At 41.3% G+C, this 20,675-nt stretch overlaps 2 protein-coding genes across 2 annotated transcripts in view; both read right to left on the bottom strand.

The window, feature by feature from the left end:
• Nucleotides 1-15,433, bottom strand: part of cdh16 (cadherin 16, KSP-cadherin) — a 28,506-nt gene extending 13,073 nt beyond the window's left edge. Inside the window, exons 1-8 of the mRNA XM_029426690.1 lie at nucleotides 15,368-15,433; nucleotides 15,159-15,257; nucleotides 13,004-13,138; nucleotides 12,585-12,714; nucleotides 11,856-12,014; nucleotides 10,455-10,651; nucleotides 6,153-6,278; nucleotides 966-1,116 (exon numbers count right to left, since the gene is read on the bottom strand). Coding sequence (XP_029282550.1) covers nucleotides 966-1,116; nucleotides 6,153-6,278; nucleotides 10,455-10,651; nucleotides 11,856-12,014; nucleotides 12,585-12,714; nucleotides 13,004-13,138; nucleotides 15,159-15,257; nucleotides 15,368-15,433 — 1,063 coding nt within the window. The remainder of the gene's footprint in view (nucleotides 1-965; nucleotides 1,117-6,152; nucleotides 6,279-10,454; nucleotides 10,652-11,855; nucleotides 12,015-12,584; nucleotides 12,715-13,003; nucleotides 13,139-15,158; nucleotides 15,258-15,367) is intronic.
• An 808-nt stretch (nucleotides 15,434-16,241) lies between these two features.
• On the bottom strand, nucleotides 16,242-19,398 carry rrad (Ras-related associated with diabetes). The gene is given in 6 exon segments (XM_029428768.1): nucleotides 16,242-17,217; nucleotides 17,468-17,672; nucleotides 17,795-17,868; nucleotides 18,571-18,652; nucleotides 18,654-18,960; nucleotides 19,238-19,398. Coding segments are annotated over 5 exon segments (930 nt in total). The 5' UTR covers nucleotides 18,945-18,960; nucleotides 19,238-19,398; the 3' UTR covers nucleotides 16,242-16,939.
• Nucleotides 19,399-20,675: the final 1,277 nt, after the last annotated feature.

Raw genomic sequence — 20,675 nt, 5'->3', positions numbered from 1 at the left:
GTATCTGGCACTCTCAGCTCTTTCATCACTGCAATGTCCCTTCAAGTCAGTGTTTCCTCTACCTTGTTGTGAAACAAGATTCCCATTATAGAGTTAGAGGGACAAAGGCTTAGACTGCCGGGGGACACCTCCCTGCTCTCTTCCTTCTCTTCCTCTCTCCTCCCCTCCCTCTCTTCTTCTCCCTCTCTATCTGTATGCATTTATGTAAATGTGTGTTACTAACTCACCATCCGGGGTAGCCTTATTGACATTTTCCTGGATTCATCCATACTTTCTATTTTTTTTTTTTCAACACAACATAATTTCTGTCAAATGTTGTATTTGTACTATGTTGTTTATCCTGTACACACGACACCTATTGCACGTCTGTCCGTCCTGGGAGAGGGATCCCTCCTCAGTTGCTCTCCCTGAGGTTTCTTCCATTTTTCCCCCTTTAATTTTGGGGTTTCTTTTAGGAAGTTTTTCCTTGTGCGATGCGAGGGTCTAAGGACAGAGGGTGTCGTAACCTGTACAGTCTGTAAAGCACACTGAGACAAATGTATAATTTGTGATATTGGGCTATACAAATAAATTTGAATTTGAATTTATTTAGGGTTCTCATCGGGTTGATTTACAATGATCCCTTCAATAGTAATTAGTGAATCTAGAGTTGTGAGAATGCACATGTCCGAATTGTTCAGACTTGTAAGGAGTTTATATGAGAAATTGGCTTTAGTTTAGTACTTTGAATATAGTTCATCAAAGTATTTTTACATAGAAACATTGTGACTATTGACACTATAACATGTTCGTTTTGCTTTAGATTATGCAATAAATTAATACATATTCCTCTGTAAACGTATTGGTCAGGGCCGTTTTGGACGCTTCAAACACATGTTGAAGGAGCAAAATGTGAACAAATTTTTTAAGAAACATTTTCCAAATATTCTTTGAGACTGCTAAAATATATAAAATATGTTACTTACCTCGAGCAGCCAGTTCCTTGACCACAGTGTGGTACTGTGCCTGTGGAAAGGTGGGTCTGTTATCATTAGCGTCGCCCACCATCACCCTCAACTCCACAGGTTTGGCAATCTCTCTGCCATCCGGACGCTCAACCACAATGCTGATCTGAAACTGACAAGGCAAAAGGAGAAACAGAATGTTTGCCTTTGTATGAGGTCGTGGTTATATCTTGTTAACAGACGTGGTACCTTTACATTGTGACCTCTGTGGAGCATTTATACATATAAAAATATACGTAATGTCACATTCTGCTCCAGTACTTCCTACCTCAGCCCGGTACTTTTCCACACCCCGCCTCCTTCTCACCTCACTAGCCAGCCACTCCCATCTCATCACCTCACCTTGGGCTCAGGCTGCTGCCAATTAATCAAGTCCTTATTTAAGCCTCTCCCAGTCACTCACTCAGTGCCAGATTGTTCTCTACTCATGTCAGACTTTCCAGCGATTACCCCCGGACTGATTTCCTGTTACCGACCATTGTCAAATCCCCGGAATACCCACCAGCCTTCTGTCCCCGACCTCGAGCTCGGTTTCCTCATCTCTGAACCTGGGTTACTTATGTCTCAGTAAGACCCTCTGCTGTGTGAAATTATCCTTTTTCATTAGGTCTCTGCATGTGTCCTAGGATTTCCTGTACCTCCCTGTTTCGGTAAATAAACCTGTGTATCTACAATTCCTGGTTTCCTGTGTGTTGCATTTGGGTCCATACACTCCCTGTGACAGTACAATCTGGCCACTCATGGACCCAGCACACACAGCGCCACCTCTGAACCGGATGGAGCAGGTGGAGGTTTGCCTCGATGACGAACGAGCTACGGCAGTCGGCCGTTAACCAGGAGCAAGTGATGGCTACGTTAGTTGCCCAGGTTTAGCAGCTAACGCTAGCTATGAGATCTGCAACTAGTCCTGGGCCTCCTCCAGCTCCGCTGCCGCCAGTTTGACAGGGAGAGCTCGGCTGTGGGGAACAGCAGAGTGGGAGCGACAGACGACAGCTTGCTCCTCTTTTGTTGCTTTTTCGGCCGAGCTACGCAAGGTCTTCGGCGGAGTTTCCATGGGTCCAGACGCTACCGGAGGTCTGGTGAGTCTAAAGCAGGGAGACCGGACGGTAGCTAACTATGCGATTGACTTTCGGACCAGAGCTTGCCAGAGTGATTGGAATTCTGCGGCTCAAAATGACGCTTATCTGCTAGGGCTAGCGGATTATCTTAAAGATGAACTGGTATCTTTTGAGTTACCATCCTCGCTAGATGGATTCATCGAACTCACGTCCAGACTGGATCGGCGGATCCAGGTGAGGAGGCGAGAGAGACGACAGCGGCCACTAGGCCACTTCACATCCGGCCGACAGCGAGGACCTGCGGCGCCCACCAGTTTCGATGCTGAGCCATTGCCAGGCGGACCTGAGCCCATGCAGGTGGGGCGCACCAGCCTCACCTCAGAGGAACGTGAGCACCGTAGACGAAGGAACCTCTGTCTATACTGCGGCCAGGGTGGCCATTTTGTTTCCAGATGCCCAGCAAAAGACCGGGCTCACCAGTAATGGGGAACATACTGGTGAGCCGAACCCAAAGACTCTTCCCCAACCAAAGACCCCTGTGTCACGTTCGACTGCTGTTAACTGACGGGTCCCACGCCCTCGCTACGTTCATTGACTCCAGGGCTGATGTTAGCCTCATGGACGAGGACCTCGCCTTGCAGCTGAGGATTGACCGGGTTCCTCTGGGGATTGACCAGGGTTTGCTACTGTCCGGCAACTACCACGAGACCATCCAGTTTCACCTTCTACGGTCTCCTCATCTTTCGTTGATTCTGGGATACCCCTGGCTCTGCCGCCACAACCCCAACATTGACTGGGTGATGGGGCCATTCTGGGGTGGAGCCCTGCCTTCCACAAGGTGTGCCTGAAGCAAGCCGCCGCTCAGCAGCAGTCCGTCTGCTCCAGTCCTGCTCCGGATTTATCGGGGGTGCCGGTTGAATATCATGACTTCCAGGAGATATTCAGCAAGGCCCCGGCCACGTCTCTGCCCCCGCACCGTCCATACGACTATGCGATTGAGCTACACCCCGGCATGTCCCCTCCTCGTGGTCGCCTGTATTCCCTGTCGGCACCCAAGAGGGAGGCCATGGAAAGTTACATTAATGACTCTCTGGCTGCCGGGATTATCCGTCCTCACCGGCAGGGGCAGGATTCTTCTTTGTGGAAAAGAAGGACAAGACTCTGAGGTCGTGTATTGATTACAGGGGCCTCAATGACATCACGGTAAAGAACCGATATCCTCTTCCCCTCATCTCCTCCGCTTTTGAGTTATTGCAGGGGGCTACCATCTTTACGAAGTTGGATCTTCGCAATGCCTACCACTTAGTTCAGATCCGGGAGGGAAACGAGTGGAAGACGGCTTTTAACACCGCCTCTGGACATTATGAATACCTGGTGATGCTGTTCGGCCTCACAAACTCCCGAGTGGTATTCCAGGCATTGGTAAATTATGTTCTTAGAGACATGTTGAATCTGTCTTGTTTCTGGGATACATTGTGGGATGGGGGAGCATGCAGATGGACCCTGCCAAAGTCTCCGCGGTCACCTCCTGGCCGGTTCCTGACTCGTGTAAGCAGTTACAGCGGTTCCTGGGGTTCGCAAACTTTCACCGAAGGTTCACCCGCGGCTACAGCATGGTGGCTGCCCCACTCACGGCCCTCACCTCTTCAAAGGTGCTGTTTCAATGGTCTCCCTCGGCTGAGGGGGCTTTCCAGAACCTCAGGTCCCGTTTCACCTCTGCTACTATCCTGCGAGTTCCGGACCAGGACAGACAGTTTGTGGTGGAGGTGGACGCCTCCAACGTAGGGGTAGGGGGCATCTTGTCGCGGAGGGCGGCCGATGACCAGAAGCTTCACCCCTGTGCCTTCTTCTCTAAAAGATTTTTGCCGGCAGAGAGAAATTATGACATCGGGAACCAGGAGTTATTGGCCGTTAAGCTGGCGCTTGAGGAATGGCGTCACTGGCTCGAGGGGACCAAGCTGCCTTTTCTGGTTTGGACTGACCACAAGAATTTGGCGTACATCCAATCAGCCAAGAGACTGAACTCCCGGCAGGCCAGGTGGTCACTATTCTTCACCAGGTTCAACTTTTCTCTGTCCTACCGGCCTGGTTCCCACAACATTAAACCAGACGCCCTGTCTCGTCTGTTTGTGGGAGGGGAGGACTCCGTCACCGATCCGGATCCCATCCTTCCAGTACCTCGCTTGATTGCCTTTCTCAGGTGGAGGAGAGGGTCAAAGCCGCCTTGAAAAATCAGTTCCTGCCCGCCGGACTGCCTATTTGTTCCCCTGGATCTTAGATCTGACATCATTCAATGGGCCCACAGTTCCCGGCTCACCTGCCACCCTGGGATCCAACGGATTAAGGAGGTCCTTCTACGGAGATTCTGGTGGGCCACCCTGCAGGAGGACACTCTTGGGTTCGTCAATGCGTGTCCCATTTGTAGTCAGCACAAGCCGTCTCACCAAGCTCCTGCCAGCCTTCTGCTACCTCTACCAGTGCCCCATCGTCCCTGGTCCCACATCTCTCTAGACTTTGTAACCGGCCTCTGGACCCAGGCTGGAGCTCCTCTCCTCCGCTCGACGGACCGGTACGTCACGGCTGCCAACCACCGCCGCACCATCGCCCCCAAATACCTAGTGGGCCAGAAAGTGTGGCTGTCCACTCGGGACATCCCGTTACGGGTAGAGTCTAAAGAATTGGCCCCTCGGTTCATCGGCCCGTTTGAGATCCAGGAAGTTATCAACTCCACGGCAGTCAAACTAAAGTTGCCCTGTTCCATGCGGATACATCCGACCTTCCACGTTGCCAGGGTTTCCAGACCCCCACACCCACCCTACTCAGTCTTGTTATTAATGTGTATATACAATTCCTGGTTTCTTGTGTGTTGCATTTGAGTCCTTACGCTCCCCGTGACACGTAATCCATGTAATCACTACACGATGGGATTGGATCTTGCAATAGAGCTAAACTGGTAAACTAAATAGATGGATGGAAGTGAGAAACAACCTCCACGAATAGGCATCTCTATGTTCATCATTCTGCACCTCTGGCAGGTGGGAGCACAACACTTCATCAGCAGTGCACCATCACTCATGAAGTACACAGACTGATGGAGTTGTATTCAGAAAAGAGAAGTTTGGCATTTAGTGGCTCTTTAACACGTCCACGGATTATCAATCATTTTTTAAGTGAGGGTACGTCTGCATCTACAACCTTTCCATCACTAGGAGTTGCAAAATAGCAAAAAGATAAGATTTTCTGCACCTTTCCATTAAGTGTCACTACAGAAGACAGTTAACGCAATATGCTAGAAGCATGAGTTTAAACAGTAATCACATCCAGTGATGTAGCTCAGCCTCTCTGGGTTGTTATTTGTCCACTTGAGCATTTGTGCCAGAGTATCCTGTTCAGTGAGCCATTCAAAGCTCTCAGGAGCTTAAGTTGTAAACAAAACTCAGAAGTAAAATGCAAACAAATTATGATTTTAAAATTGTAATCCTACCACAAATAACAATCCTTTACTTATCCTGTGAACAAAGTGAACAATATTTGGAATGAAGCTTTATCCTTGTCATAACACAATCTTTTTCACAGGCAGAATATGTTGAAGGAACATAGCTCTGCTTATCAGGTTTTGTGTTGTTTGCCGAATCACTTATTTTTTCTGCTCAGTTTTGTTGCAGTAATGGTTACCAGGGTTCGTTTAATGAAAAACATTGTTCAGTTGGTAAGTTATATGAGGAATAAGAGTTTTCTTGACTAGATAAGAAATGTTGTGCCATCAAATCAGCCCCTTCATATTGTTCTTTTACAGCGTTTTGAATCTACTGTCAAGCTCCGTGTCATCAGTTGCTGAAAACAATTAAAAAGTGAACGAAAAGAGAGAGAAAAGTAGCACAACATATCACATGTAAATCTGTTGTTTTTTTAAGAGGATCTTGTGAGAACCAAAACATTATGCAAACTTTATATCATTAAACAATCATTTATTAGTCTTAAAGGAACAGTGTAGCACCTATAGCCCTAATGTGTTGACGCTTTAAACAGTTATCATAAACTGACATTTATTATTAGTTGCTGGAGATGTTTAGCTTGCAGTCATACAGACCTGGTCTTGTGTCTCTCTGTCCAGAGGGGCGTTGAGATAAATGACTCCTTCTCTGCTGATGGTGAAGAGCATCTCTGGAAACTCCCCCTCCAGACTGTACTCTACCTGACTTCCACTCCATTTGACCTACATAAACACACACATAGACGCACGCACACACACACCATGAAAATGTTATACTTATACCATTTATATCATTTAAACTTGTATAAAGTGATAAATATTTTAAAGATTTCCCTTGTCAATTTAGTTTTATAGTAAACATGCATAAAGTGTTTATCATTTGGGTGCAACAGGAAATGTATCATGCAGTATAAACCTAGGAAGCTATTCAGCAGGGCCTGCATGATGTATAAGTACAAAGCTAAGCTACATTTGTTTATATGATAAGGAGCCAACCAAATGCACTGACAATGATGTGGAACAGAGAGCACAGCCAAAACTAACTATGCAGGCTGAAGGGGATTTTCCACTCTGCTTTACAGCCATTGACAGAGGGCTGTGCAGTGGGGCTGAAAGGGCCCTGGTAGCCATCAAACAGCACCCAAGAAGGAGAGGGGCCCAGTTGCAACACAGCTGATGCACACACAGGGCATGTGTATCTCCTCAACTCCCTTGTTTTGGAGATGACTGCCCAAACACTGTGCTTCTGTATACATAAAGCCGCTTCACACAGCTGGCTGCCTCTCGATGTTATGGTGTGTTTCTAGACATCAGAACTTTAAAGAGATATGTTTGAAGAGCTGATTAATGATCACTGACTGCGCTATATAAAGATCTGTACAAAACATCTATGAAGTCATCTGTTTTGCCTCCGTCAGTGTTTGAGTTTGCAGAGCGAATTCTGTCTCCCCCTTTGTTTGAGCTGCGTCAAGAGTGTGTCATGTGTGCGTGTGCTTTTCTCCAAGACAATGTGCACTGGAGAGTAATCAGCTGCTGACTTGCGGTAAATATTGCAATGTCCTGCATTAAACACAATATCAGGAAATACTAAGAATATCAGAGCTGGAACAATTTGTAGATGAAATGAAATTGAAAATGAATCTGCAACTATTTTGATTATTGTTTTAGTCCATTTTCAAGCAAAAGTGCAAAACATTCGCTAGTTGCAACTTTTCAAATGTGAGGATTTGTTGCTTTTCTTTATCATTAATAATAGCAAACTACATATGTTTAGGTTTTGAAGCGTTAGCTGGACAAAACGAGCAATTTAAATATTCCACCTTGGACTCAATAGATTAAGTAAAAACATAATCTGTAGATTAATCTATAATGAAAATGATCTTTAGTTGCAGTCCTATATCATATATATATACGATATTAAATTGATACTGACATGGTAAATATTGGGTATCTTGGAGGGAGCAGAGGCATTTTTATTGCTTGTATGATCAGCAGTATTAACGGTTGATGTTGACTTTAGCAGATGACAGATAAAACCACAGTGTGTACTTTGGCTGGAAGGCAGAACAAAAGCATTAGTGAGACAGAAACAAAGGAAGAGTTGCATTTGGGTTTGAAACATTAAACCTGCATTAACAGGTTAATAGCAAACAATGTTTATTTTGGCCACTTGGGGGAAGCATAAACAAGTTGTAAACAAAACACTGACATATTATCACCTTATTAAATTGATAAGGCGAATAAATTAGCAAACAGCTGCTTATTTACTCATTATTCAGATACGGAGCATCATAAGCATTTATTGTGATTATTCCTTTACATCACATTTTGGTCAAAGCGCCTTTATTGTTGGTGTTATTCAAACCTCTGATGAATCATTTTAGCTGAAGCGACATGTTGATAAAGGTATAATTTGTAATATTGAACACTGATTATGGGGCCATGACGAAAGTCTAGTAGGGTTCAAATTAATTATATTTTGATCTGATTGCAGATCAAATTTATCACAATCTCAACTTAGTTTTATAACTTTTACGCCAAGAAAGATGATGGAAGAAATACATAAAGGTGAGCAACAGGTTGATTTAAGCATCTGTCAAAAATGTCGCCCCAGCATGGAAGAAAAAGACAACATTTGTTACAGATGAGTGGATGTGAAGATGACTGCTCCATTTATCTGAGACAGTAGGGGAGCTGAGATCCATAGTGTGGGCTCTTGAACATGTCTATGTCTGCATGTGTCATAGCAGCGGGTAGTCCTACCACCTACTGAGCACAGCAGTACAATCACTCAGCGGGGGAGAAATGAGGCTTCCCCCAAGTAAACATCCACATTAAACTAATCCAGTTTTGTAGGATTTATTCTGGATGTAACTAAATGGTTGTCATGTAGATGGTTGAGTGATGGAATAATAGAGGGTTTTTCATTAGAAATTAAAGCGGATACACTAAGGGAATCTGCTCAGTGAAATATTTTCACACAACCTAATTTACATAAAGAGGCACAGATGCTAATTGTTGATATTACATTTATGAAAATGAATTACACTTTCAAATTTACCAAGCTGTGCGCTATAGCATTGGTTATTAGGTATTAAACATATAAGAAAAAAAAGATTGTATTGTAGATTTGAACTGGCTTTTGAAAACCATTTGAAAAAAAACCCAAATCAAATGTGCCCACACTTGTGAATCCACACGTTTTCAGTGGGTGGAAGGGGCTGTTAGAACAGGAGAGATGAGAGGCTGAGGGCGAGTGTGGGGGAGGTGGGAGAAAACAGGAGGAGGGGGAGATACTGTGATATACCTACTGGCCACGCCGACTCTCAGATCCTGCACATGCTTATGATTTAGCATCACATTCAGCTCTACAATCCTGTTTGTTTCCACTGTTCTCGCTAGTGAATGAATAAAGTTGATTTTCTAACACGCAGGCGTAGAATTTCCTCACAAAGGGTAACTGCCACTGCTAGCTGATTTTTTTTCTCTCCATGTGTTACAGAACCTCTGAGGGCTTTTGAGTTATTTTTAGACATGTAGCTGATATGGCTAATATTATAACAACCACAAGGTTAGACAAGACCAGGGACAGACATATGTTAAGAGAACCTTACAGAAATTACGGTACTGCCGTAATGTAGAATTAAAGTGTTAACTCCAAATATAATTAAACGTCTCTGATTGATTGATGATCAGATATTATAAGGAACTTTTTGGAATAAGACAACAATGAAATAGTGAGTGGGCTTATAGCTTTTTTTCAAAGGAGAGACTACATCGAAAATGTATTAGATTTCCAGCTTCTGATCTGAAAATGTGTCTATATTACAGTGAAATCACCATGGTTACTGTTGTGTCTTCTCAGTTATTCAGTTGCAATTTATAATTACAACAAACCTCATTGGCAAATTGCGCTGCAACCAACAATTATTTTCATCATCAACTGATCTGGCAAATTATTTTCTCGATTCATTGATTCTATATTTGGTCGATAAAATGCCAAAGAATGGTGAAACATGCTCGTCACAGTTTTTCACAGTGGAAGATGATGTTTCCATATGTGTTGGTTCCTCGAACAAACAGTTCAAAACCCAAAGATATTCACGTTACAATGATGTAAATGATGTAGAAAAGCCTCACAGCTGAGAGGCTGGAACCAGAGAGGGTTTAGCATCTTTGCTTGGAAAATGACTTAAATTATTGGTTGATTATCACAATAGCTGCTGATTCATTTTATGTTTAAGGATCAATCAATTACTTTGTCGAAGCATAATTCAAGGTTACATAATAATTGAGATTTTATATTTCACCCATTTTTTATTTTATCGTCCCATTGAATGGCAGGTATCAGCTGTCAGATTTGTCTCTAGATAACTGAAATACTAAAATATTTATGCTGAGATGTACAATATGATTAAAATGACAAGCCATGTGTGAAGTCTATTTTAGGGGTGGATTTTGCCTTTAACCTGTCAGGTTTGTAAAATACCCCTCAGTGGTGGTGGTGGGTGGGAGAGTGAGTGATTATGGGAGTTAAAGGGACTCAGTCAGGAGGTAGCCTAAAAGGATCCATGGCATTTGAACAGCATCAATAATTCAGTGTTTGGTCACTTAGAAGGACCCAAGAGCCATTAAAAACAGCAACTGGCAATATGATGCCATTTTACTCGGCCCAGGCTATTGACATAGTTTGTTTTATTGTAATATGATATATCACTTGGAACTGCATGAACAATAAAGCACTTACCTCCAAGTTGTTTGCATGACTTATGGAAAAGATCAAATAAGTAAAAGTGGTTTAAATGTAGATGAATGTAGATGAAGGGTATAAACACTGTATGTGCTAGAGCGGTGGACTTTGAGTGTGAACACATGTCGATGAGGGCTCTGCTTCCTCACCTGTGAGATGGGGATGGGGTACGGGCCTGGAAGGTTCTCCTGAAGTCGTACAGGGTCTGGCGATGCCCAGGTGTTTCCAGTCACCTCGACAGTAACGATGCCAGTGGTGAAGAAAGCGTTTGCCTTCCCAGACATGTCCTTCACCATCACTGAGAGCTTGTACCGGCCGCACATCTCTGGGTCCAGAGTAGAGGCTCCTGGTGGTCACAGTGCAAAAGATGATACAAAATTATTATTTCAGTTTAATTTCTAAATCAACCTCTTCTACAAAGGCATCGACAGTATATATTGTGCCGTCTTTAATGTCCTAATACTGTATGTGTGAAAAGTATGGAACCAAAGGGGAAAAAACTAAATTAAAGACACAAAGAAATAACAACTTATGTGATGGTTTATGCAACACACAACAATTAGAGCGGACTATATTTTCCATTAGATTACTGAGACATTACCCACATTGTCTGCTAAATTTAACATGAACACGAGCGCTTTATTCATCACTTCATTTTCAATTTCCTGCATAAATGGAAAAGATTACTGGAAACAACCCACTTCTGAAGGTAATCATACTCATCAGTAACGGCTGGCCTGAAAATTACAGTAGAAAATAAAGGAAATCATTTTTGATTCTCACTGCTGAAGCTCTGTGGAAACCAGCAGCAGCGTGGGCCGGAAGGGACAAGTGTGAAAGTCATCCAACTCCTGCCAAGCCGTAACAAAGTGCAATACCAGAGCTACAGAAATAGCTCCAGCATACAGGACGTCACTGCATCTAGGGTAACAGTATTTATTTTATTTTATTTATTTATAACATGCTGTAAGGCCGTATGTCAAGTAACTCGAACCCTAACAAGATAAATGACGAAACATCTCGTGTTTGGGTTTTACAGGATGTTTTGCAGAAGCTTTTTCTTTTTTTTTAAATCAAACTTTTCTTACCTTTTGATCATATTTCAACAACTGCAATAAGTAGGCTATATTTAACAAGTATTCAACTTTTTAAGGAGAGGGTTCATATCTCTGCTCAGCATCTCTTTGAGAAAATCATTAATCCAAATTTGCACTGTATTTATTAGAGCCCAACAAATACTGGGTTTCTTTTTTTCTTTTTAAAAAATGTGGTACTGAGCAGGTTAGTTTACATTTGAAGAATATTGTAAGCGTTCTCTGGTAGACAAACTATGTAATGGCAACAATACATGAACATTTCTGTACTGCAATTACTTTCAGTTTCTTATTGGCCAATGCAAAATGTTAATGGATTGCATTTATTATTTGTGGCAATGTTCAATTAAAAGTTAAGTGTGAGATCCCTGAAATAAACATGCAAATGAAAACTTCCCTTTGGGGACAAACAGAGTGTGACACTAACTTTCTCTACAGTCACTAGTTGGGACTGACCTTCCTCCGTGAGGGAAACCTCTCCAGTGATGGAGTTGATGAAGAACATTTGGCTGGAGGGAATCCTGGGAGTCTGTTCCATGAGGCTGAACCGCAGCTCAGCGTGGGCAGTGTTGCGGTCATCACGATCCATCGCATCCACATGCATGAATGGGATCCCTGAGAGACACAGGTGGTGCAGGGGCAAACATGGTGTTTTCTGTATCATAGACATCTCTCTCTCTCTCTCTTTCTCTCCCAAACTCAAAGCAGATTAACGTTCTCAATTCAGAGAAAAGGAAAGAGCATGGATATATATATATATATATATATATATATATATATATATATATATATATATATATATATATATATATGTATATGTATATGTATATGTATATATATATATATATATATATATATATATATATATATATATATATATATATATATATATATATATATATATATATATATATGTGTGTATTGATACCCAAGTTAAAAGATGATACAGATACAAAATGCCTGATTTGCACATAAGACAAAGTGATGCAATAATAATAAAAACCAATCCAGTATGCCATGTCATTGATTCCATTAATACAGAGGTTAAGGGTAAATTGACGTTTCCAGGGATACATTAGACATGTTCTCTATTGTTTAGGCAAAGCTGAATGAGTTTTTGTGTTCCATGTAGCAGAACTGACAAATGTGAGGCTTGTTGTACAACACGGCACAAGGTTCTCGTACCTTTGAGAAGCCCGAGCTGCACGCTGCCTCGCATGCTCTCCTCTATGAAAGTGGGCACATTGTCGTTCTTGTCGATGACACACACTTCGACAGTGAAGCTCTGACGGTGCTGTGATGTTCTGAAGGACACCTGCGTTATACAGACACACAAACACACATTCTGTAGGTATCTTTGAATAACTGCACTCTGGTGTCAACATGCAGCCTTCCCTTGAGAATGTAATGATCCAAAAGGGATTCATTCTTCATTCATTATTGGACATATGCATACAGACTTCACATGATGTTAGAATATAAGAAACTAATTATATTTGTTACTGTGATTTGATCCATCTTGAGTGAATTCATTTGTAACAACTGTTTAGCTAAGACACGTATGGGACATTGCTGTCACTATATGATACGTTATGACATGCTACCTGCAGAGAGTAAGACGGCTGTTTCTCTCTGTCCAGGGGTTTTAGAGCAAACAGAAACTGAGCGTCGACTCCGAATATCCCCTCATCATCCCCTGTTACCACCAGGTCGCTGTAATTACCTGGCAGGCTATGGAGCTGCACAGAACAGAACAAAAGTTTAAAAAAACATCCGTTTGTGTTCCTGTTTAAAATCAAGCCACATGAACTAAACAATAACAGAAAAGAAAAAAAAACATGAAGTATTTACAGTACATAAAAGCATGAGTATTACATAAAATGAAGGGAAGGTGAGGAACACATTGGTAACATTTGCTCACAAACTACAAGCGAGTTCACATGTTGCTTCATTGAAACGTCTCATGCTCAGTTAAGATGAAACTCTTACTTGGTGTGGTGAAATTTTGACTAAGAGACACAATCATACAGCACCCATACTGGCTGCAGCTGATGGCCACTTGCCTTAAAGGATAAGTCTTGTGATATTGTATGTATATCTTACTGTCAATAAATCCTATGAAGAGACCAAAACCAACAATGAATTGATCCAACCAGCTTGTTCCTCTGGGACATAGGCAGTTATCGCAGTCTAAAAACTATTAAAAACACATTAATGAGCCTCTCCATTGCACAGGGTGAAAATGGCCACTGTAGTTCATTTTGATTAAATTCCACACTAATCATCCTGCTTCTTTAAATACTCACAAGCACACTTATTGTTTATTAATCCACTGCTAACAATAGTCCCCAACAAATACACAATTTACTGCTGTTTGAATAATGTTCTGTTCAAGTGAATTACTGAGCTGTTTCTGAATTAAATTATATAGTTGTGACCTATTTTTAAAGGGTTATGTCTTAAGTGGGTATAAATGGGCTTGGGACTGAGTACCAGAGACTTAAGAGATGGACTCATTGTTGGTTTTATACAAAACATATAGATTATCGCTCAGTATATCCTTTAAATGATTGATATAACAATCCTACAACTTTGTAAAGCTTTCTAGGAAGGCTCAGCTTGGATATGTATGGACAAAAGGTTGAGATGTTTGGAATTCCCTCAATGAAAGTCTTCTTAAAGTAGAAATATGTCAGGATCCAAATGTTTACATTTAGAGCCAGTGGTGTGTCAGGGTTGGTCATTCACAGAAGCCTACAACATGATTAACATGGTGCTTTTGTCATTTATAAAGTTTTCAAAATTGATTATTCAAGAAGTAAAAATAGGAGAACTGACAAGCGAAGCCCTCTCTGGTGAACAAACTATACACAAAGCTTTTACTTTGAACTAATCTGGAGCAACTGCTGAGTCCTTTTTCATTTATAACACAAAGTGGGGTTATTATCCAACTCATCCATTCTGGCCATTAACATGCTATTTAAAACGTTTTAATGACTCTCAGATCAACACAAAGACTCAAATTATGACAATGTTTCAGTCCAGATGTGATGGTGTCACAATACAACCAATCAAAGTGCCAGATACTCATGCTGCTGCATAATCCAGAGGATGATGAGTGACATGTATGAACAAAACATCTCGCCTGCCAAGCAGCAGGACTGAATGCAGAAGCTGGGTCATTGTGAATGCTCCAATAATAGTCTAGTGATGACGGCAGCATGTTCATACATCATCAACCTTAAAGTTAGTGCAGAGAGGAGAGAATTAAGAGACTGATGTGATTCTGGTTTAATATACCTTCGTTTTCTGCCTACCTGTCTTTTCACCATATTCCTCACCATTAAAAGATGAACTGGCTCAAAGGGTTGCCAGGAGATGTTTTTATTAATCTATAGGAAATGTATTCAATATTAACGGAAAGTGTGCTTTGCATTAAACTAAATTAAATATTGAAGAATCACTCTCATATGCAAGATCTTTGGAACCTTTCCAACAGTTGTTGACGCTTGTTAAGCATCTGACCCTAGAGTCCCTGCATTTCAAATAATTATAATGAACGTGACATGTGAGAATAAAAATGCTCTTGGAGATTTTCCAAGTAGACACTCTAATCACCAAAGGTACATTTAAAAAAAAAAAAAAAGGTTAAGATTGGAGAATATATAAGAATTACACATCTAATTTCTTATCAGAAGGCTATGAGTACAAGAAGAAACCTTTGTTTAGGATGAATTCAAGAAAATTGAAATGCCTTACCTTGGCCAGATACCATGGGAAAATACCATCGTAGTTTTCAGGGACACCAATTTTAACATTTGCTCCAGAGCATGGTGCAAATGTGTAAAGTATCACCAACTGTGAAACAACATATTCAGTGTGTCTTAGCTTCATTGTTCATGCAGTAATTTGCAAGTAAGTCTTACAGTGAAAAGTAATAAAACATATATAAAGCAGAAAGATCTTACTATGAGAGCTATGATGAGCATTGTCGTAGCTTCTCTGTCAGCCATGAGTCCCTGTAAATGAAGCATATTCACCGTGTTTCAAACCACATGGCTTCAGCCCAACAATCAACACAATTTATGTCTCGTTACTGATTCACCACCATAGTTATCTTTCATACACACAGATTTCACAGTTTTTACATGTCCGACAACCTGCTTAAATACATAACCACCTGCAAAGCCGTTTAAAGCCCCCACTATTAAAAGTAGCACAGAAGACCAATAAAGCCACGTTTGATTTGGAAGTAAAACGTTTGTCTGTTAAAATCAAGTAGGCTGTCAAGATTATGTAATTTACTTGGATATCTTTTAGATACAGCTGCTGATACTGTAATAATACAAAATCACAGGCTAGGGTGCAGTGTGTAACTGTTATGCCCTATATACTCCTATAACTCCAATTCAAGCCTCTAAAGTATAACAACAAACACTGGATATGCTGCAGCTCAACAACAGCAGAAGGTGACAATGATAAATGTGGCAAAAACAGCAGGAGTAGCAAAATCGTAATAATTTATCTTCCCATTTCAAACAAAAGGTTTTGTGTCTTACCTTCTCCGAGCGATGTGTGTGTTCCCTCCGAGAGGTGCGAGAGGAGTTTAAATTGGGTGGAAAAATTGCATTCTTGTACTCCTCTGGTGGATTAATGGTTAACATCTTCAGATTAACATGCTTAACTACCTTGTTTCCTTCCTGTAAAACCAATGGCCAGTGAGGCTCCAGTTCACTGATACGATCAAATGAATATTCACGAGGATGACCTGACCGACATCTCCTTCTTCTCTGATGCATTCTGCGGAACACTTTGCTTCAGGAATAATGACAGAGAAGATTGTATGTTTTGTTTTTATATTTTATTGAAAAAGGAAATCAACGTAAACAAAGAATTTCTAAACAATGTCATGGTTCACAAGACTAATATAACTTATTGCTTTACTCATACATTCACAACCTGAATTCAATGTTATGGAACAACATAGAAAAACAGACTTTTCTCATATCTTTTACTATTCCTCACTAACTTGGCCGAGGCACGAACCTGCGTATCACGTTTCAAGTAAATATGACTCCAGATGACCAAGTATTGTGATCCTTTACCGTGTCTTTTAGGATAATGAGATGTATGTTGCATCCAGCATCATGTTATAGTATATACATCAATCCCCTCCAATAAAGGTGCACAACAATAACTCAACAACAAGGCAATCTTTGCAACTCACTAGAAACAACAAGTCTTTGAGGGATTTCTCCTACAGACTGATCATATTACGACAGCAACATGTTTAAGGCAGACAAAAAATAATAATAATGAAATAAAAGAAATGTTTGCAAAGCTTCATGCAGGTTATCACCATTTTCATAACATGAATTGAATAGTGTCATTTTTGTTATTTAAGTCCTCTTTCGGTTGGTGTCTAAAAAATAAAAAATATATTTCTGTACAGCTCTATTAGTCCTTTAGGGTTAGTGTTAAAACACACACAGCGTCTGGTCTTCAGAGGCCAAAGAAAAAATGTCTGTGTCGTCTGTTCCTCAGAGAACTGTCAGGTCATGGCAGGACTTTGACTTCTGCCTAAAAGCCATCTTCTTGTTCTTGCGTGCAACCATGCGGCCCAGAAACCGCTTGGCCTTCTTGCCGATGCTCTCTCTGCGCCTGCAGTTGGCCATGCGTCGTGCGTTCTCCTCCTTGCTGTCTTTCCTCAAGCGGATCTGTCTGACGATGCCCTCGAAAAGGTCCTGCACATTGTGGTGAAGGGATGCAGACGTCTCGATGAACTTGCAGTCGAATACCACTGCACAGGCGCTCCCCTCTGAGAAAAGAGAATATGGAGGAAGGAAAATGAGTGCTTTGACTAGATGTACATTAAGAAAACCTAGAAGTGAAATCAGATTAAGGCTGGAAACTGAAAATGTGGTCTTTCAAATTATATATATATATATTTTTTTAAGTAATCAAACGTCATAACCCACTTCCCCTGAGCTTAAAACCAATATAATCTAAACACATCACACATCGGTGAAACATTTCAGGTTCAAAAGTTTACAATCATACTGACTTACCATCTACAGACACCTCTCTGGACCGCACCAGGTCACTCTTGTTGCCCACAAGGATTATGGGAATGTTCTCTGACTGTCTGGCTCGGCGCAGCTGAATTCGCAGCTCTGACGCCTTCTCAAAGCTTGATTTGTCTGTCACTGAATACACGATGATGTAGGCATCTCCCATCTTCATGCACTGTTCCTTCAGCCACTGGCTGTTATCCTTCAGCAAAGAAGCAGATACAGAGTTTAGCATCATACATGGCTGATCCCATCTTTTCCTAATGCAATATCCATGAATCAATTTAAATGGAGCAAACATTGCATAAATAATATATAACTCACCTGTTCCCAGATGTCATACAACAGAATGGATGAATCTTCTTCATCCACCACGATAGATCTGTCATAAGTGTTTCCTGAGGAAGAAAAAAAAGAAATATTTTGTTACACACTGACAAAGAGGGGCAAAGCATCTCTTGTATGAACAGTCTTGTTTGTTGCTGCTTGTCTTCACACTGATTTTAGCACATTTTCCCTTTTGTAGTCTACACATTGAAGCAGAAAGCTGATCACAGCCTGTGATCAAGTCATCACTGGCCTTTTATATTTTCCCTTCCTTTATGCTAGTGGATGTGTTTCTGACAGGTGTACTACTGCGGGCAGGGCTGGTGCTTTACTGTAGATGGAAATAGCAATAATCAATGCAACACTTTTCTCTCTTCTAATCCATCAGCTAAACTTAATGACTGTCTTCATGCATACATCTGTATTAAAGAGCTTCATGTGGCTTTTATGCATTTCTAAAATATCCACATATTCACGCTTGAGTGGTGTTGTTTCTTTTTAAAGATTATGGTAGGATCATTCAAAAAGTAGAAAGTGGACTCCAAAGTTTTGATGCTTATCTCAGAAATGTACTTAATTCATTAACCCTTTGATCTCCAATCTCTCCATGAGTTGGTAATATATTTGCATTGTATATTGTTCAGTATTATGTAGACTAAATTAACCTTTGACAGTGATAATCAGTGCATTCATAGACAATAAACATCTGGAGTATGTGTCTATGAGTGTGCGTGTTGGGGGGTTGATGACTCATCCTCAGCATCATCATTTACCTGCTTCATCGCAGTCGTGACCAGCATCCTCAACTCCTCCAAAGACGCGTGCCAGGCTGGACTTGCCGACGCCTGTGCTCCCCGAGGAGAACCACCTTGTACACCTGGGACTCCGTTTCGCTGCTGGTGGAGATCACGGAGTCGGAGGAGTCCGACGCGCAGCTGCCTCGGTGCTGCTCGGTCGGGGAGTAGGACGTGCAGCGCAGGAGGTTGGACAGGTCGTCGGTCTGCCCCGTCTGTGGCATCGTGGCGCGCAGGTCCCGGTCGTCCACGGGCATGCTTCTCCGGTGTAGGTTTGGTAGATTCATGGGGAAAGGCATGCTTCCTCTTCTCTTGTCCATGTTCCGCAATTTGTCACCCTTGTTCAAAGTCATTGTGCTTACCTAGGATCTGTGGAGAGATGTGACATGCATGCGTAAATGTATGCTCTTGTGTTTAATTACATTTAGATAAAGAAAAAGTGTAAAAGTCGTGGAAGATAATGCCACACATACTGTACATGTTTATCATTGTAAATCATGGTATAAAATGAACTTCAGGCAGAATATCCTATGATTAAGCAAATATGAAGAAGAAGAAAAAATCAAAAGATCTCGACCTGACCTGACCACATGTACAGTACTCAACATAAAAACGCAAAATACAACTAAAGATTAAAATGTCTCACCAGTATTAAAGACGGTGTTGTGAATAAAATCCAACGATGGCAAATCCAGTAATCCTTGGTTTGAAGAGTTGTTGTTGACGAAAAAGCGGTTTTGTTTGAGTCTGATCAGAGTCGCTGCTCGGGATATTTATATAGGACTGGGAGTGACGTCGGCAGGGATTCGCCCCAGAAAATCACGTCTCCGCTTATTATAGTGGTGCGTAACGGTGTCATCATACAGAGGAGGGGGTGTATGGCTGGAAGAGCTAAGGAATCTCCCTTCCGCATCGCCAAATGGAGAGCTACCTCTGAGTAGGCGGCCAGAGATGAATCCTTGAAGAGGGGAAGCCCACTTAAAGCTAGAGTGATATAAATATTTAATGTTAATTTAGGAGACACATTTAAAGACGGTGGAAGGATATCCACATGATGCAAGATGTTAATGTTTATGAGGGCTCAATGTATATAGATAGACCAGGTGAAAGCTTTTATGGAAATATAATCGCTTGTCTTGCTTACATTAATATGAGTTTCAGAGATTCATGGTCTCTGCAAGGTGGAGGTCAATACAAGTATACCATATCTTGGAAATCTAATTTTAATATGAGGGAGCTGCACACATTATACATGCATAAAGGTATAACATGCGAAAATATTTGGTATTGACTCCGTCGTCTGTTGCTGCCCTAGGCTAAGATCACACTTGAATTTATTGTTGACTATATGCAGAAGGAATACTTATATTTAGCAGTGAAAATGCAACACATGTTGGCATACATTTAACACTCAGTCCCTATATTTCCACCCACCACCTGGCTGTCTGAAGAAATGAAGGCTGCAGCCAAAAAACATATTTTCTTGAACTTGCAGATGTCATACTTCACAGCTGACAGGCCTGACCTATATCAATAATGCCTGGTTTTACTGATCCAGGCCTTAGTTGGATAATGCAATATGCTTTCAATTTAAAATGTCAAGGCTGTGTAAAACGTTAATGGAGTCAAATCTCGTTATACTGAAGCTCAAATGACTTCAGGTAAATGTTCTCTATGTTACCTATGCATGTGTGTTCATGTTCAATCTAGCATCCAGCATATTTGTCATATATGTTCTCGAACATAATGAATGTCATTTTCCAGTTTCGATCGCAGACTTTGCATGATGTGTTAGTGCCCCCTTGTGGTTTTATGTCTTACATTACATTTGAACCTTTTAAGTCATTGCGAGGGTGTTTTTCCAACATTATCATGTAGCCTGTTTTCCCCTTTGTGCCTATGGGAGAAATGTGAATAGATAAACAATAAAAACAGTAAACAATCGTGATACAAGTATAAATGGTATTGATGTTTGCATTTCTTTCTAATTCTAATCTATTTATCACTGTTAATATTTATATAATTGCTTTAAATAACGTGGATATGACAGCTAAGGCCAAAGCTCATAGTATGCACATCCATCT

Source organism: Cottoperca gobio, chromosome 3 (genome assembly GCF_900634415.1).
Source record: "Cottoperca gobio chromosome 3, fCotGob3.1, whole genome shotgun sequence".
Taxonomy (NCBI): domain Eukaryota; kingdom Metazoa; phylum Chordata; class Actinopteri; order Perciformes; family Bovichtidae; genus Cottoperca; species Cottoperca gobio.
This window is presented reverse-complemented; position numbering and strand designations above follow the sequence as displayed.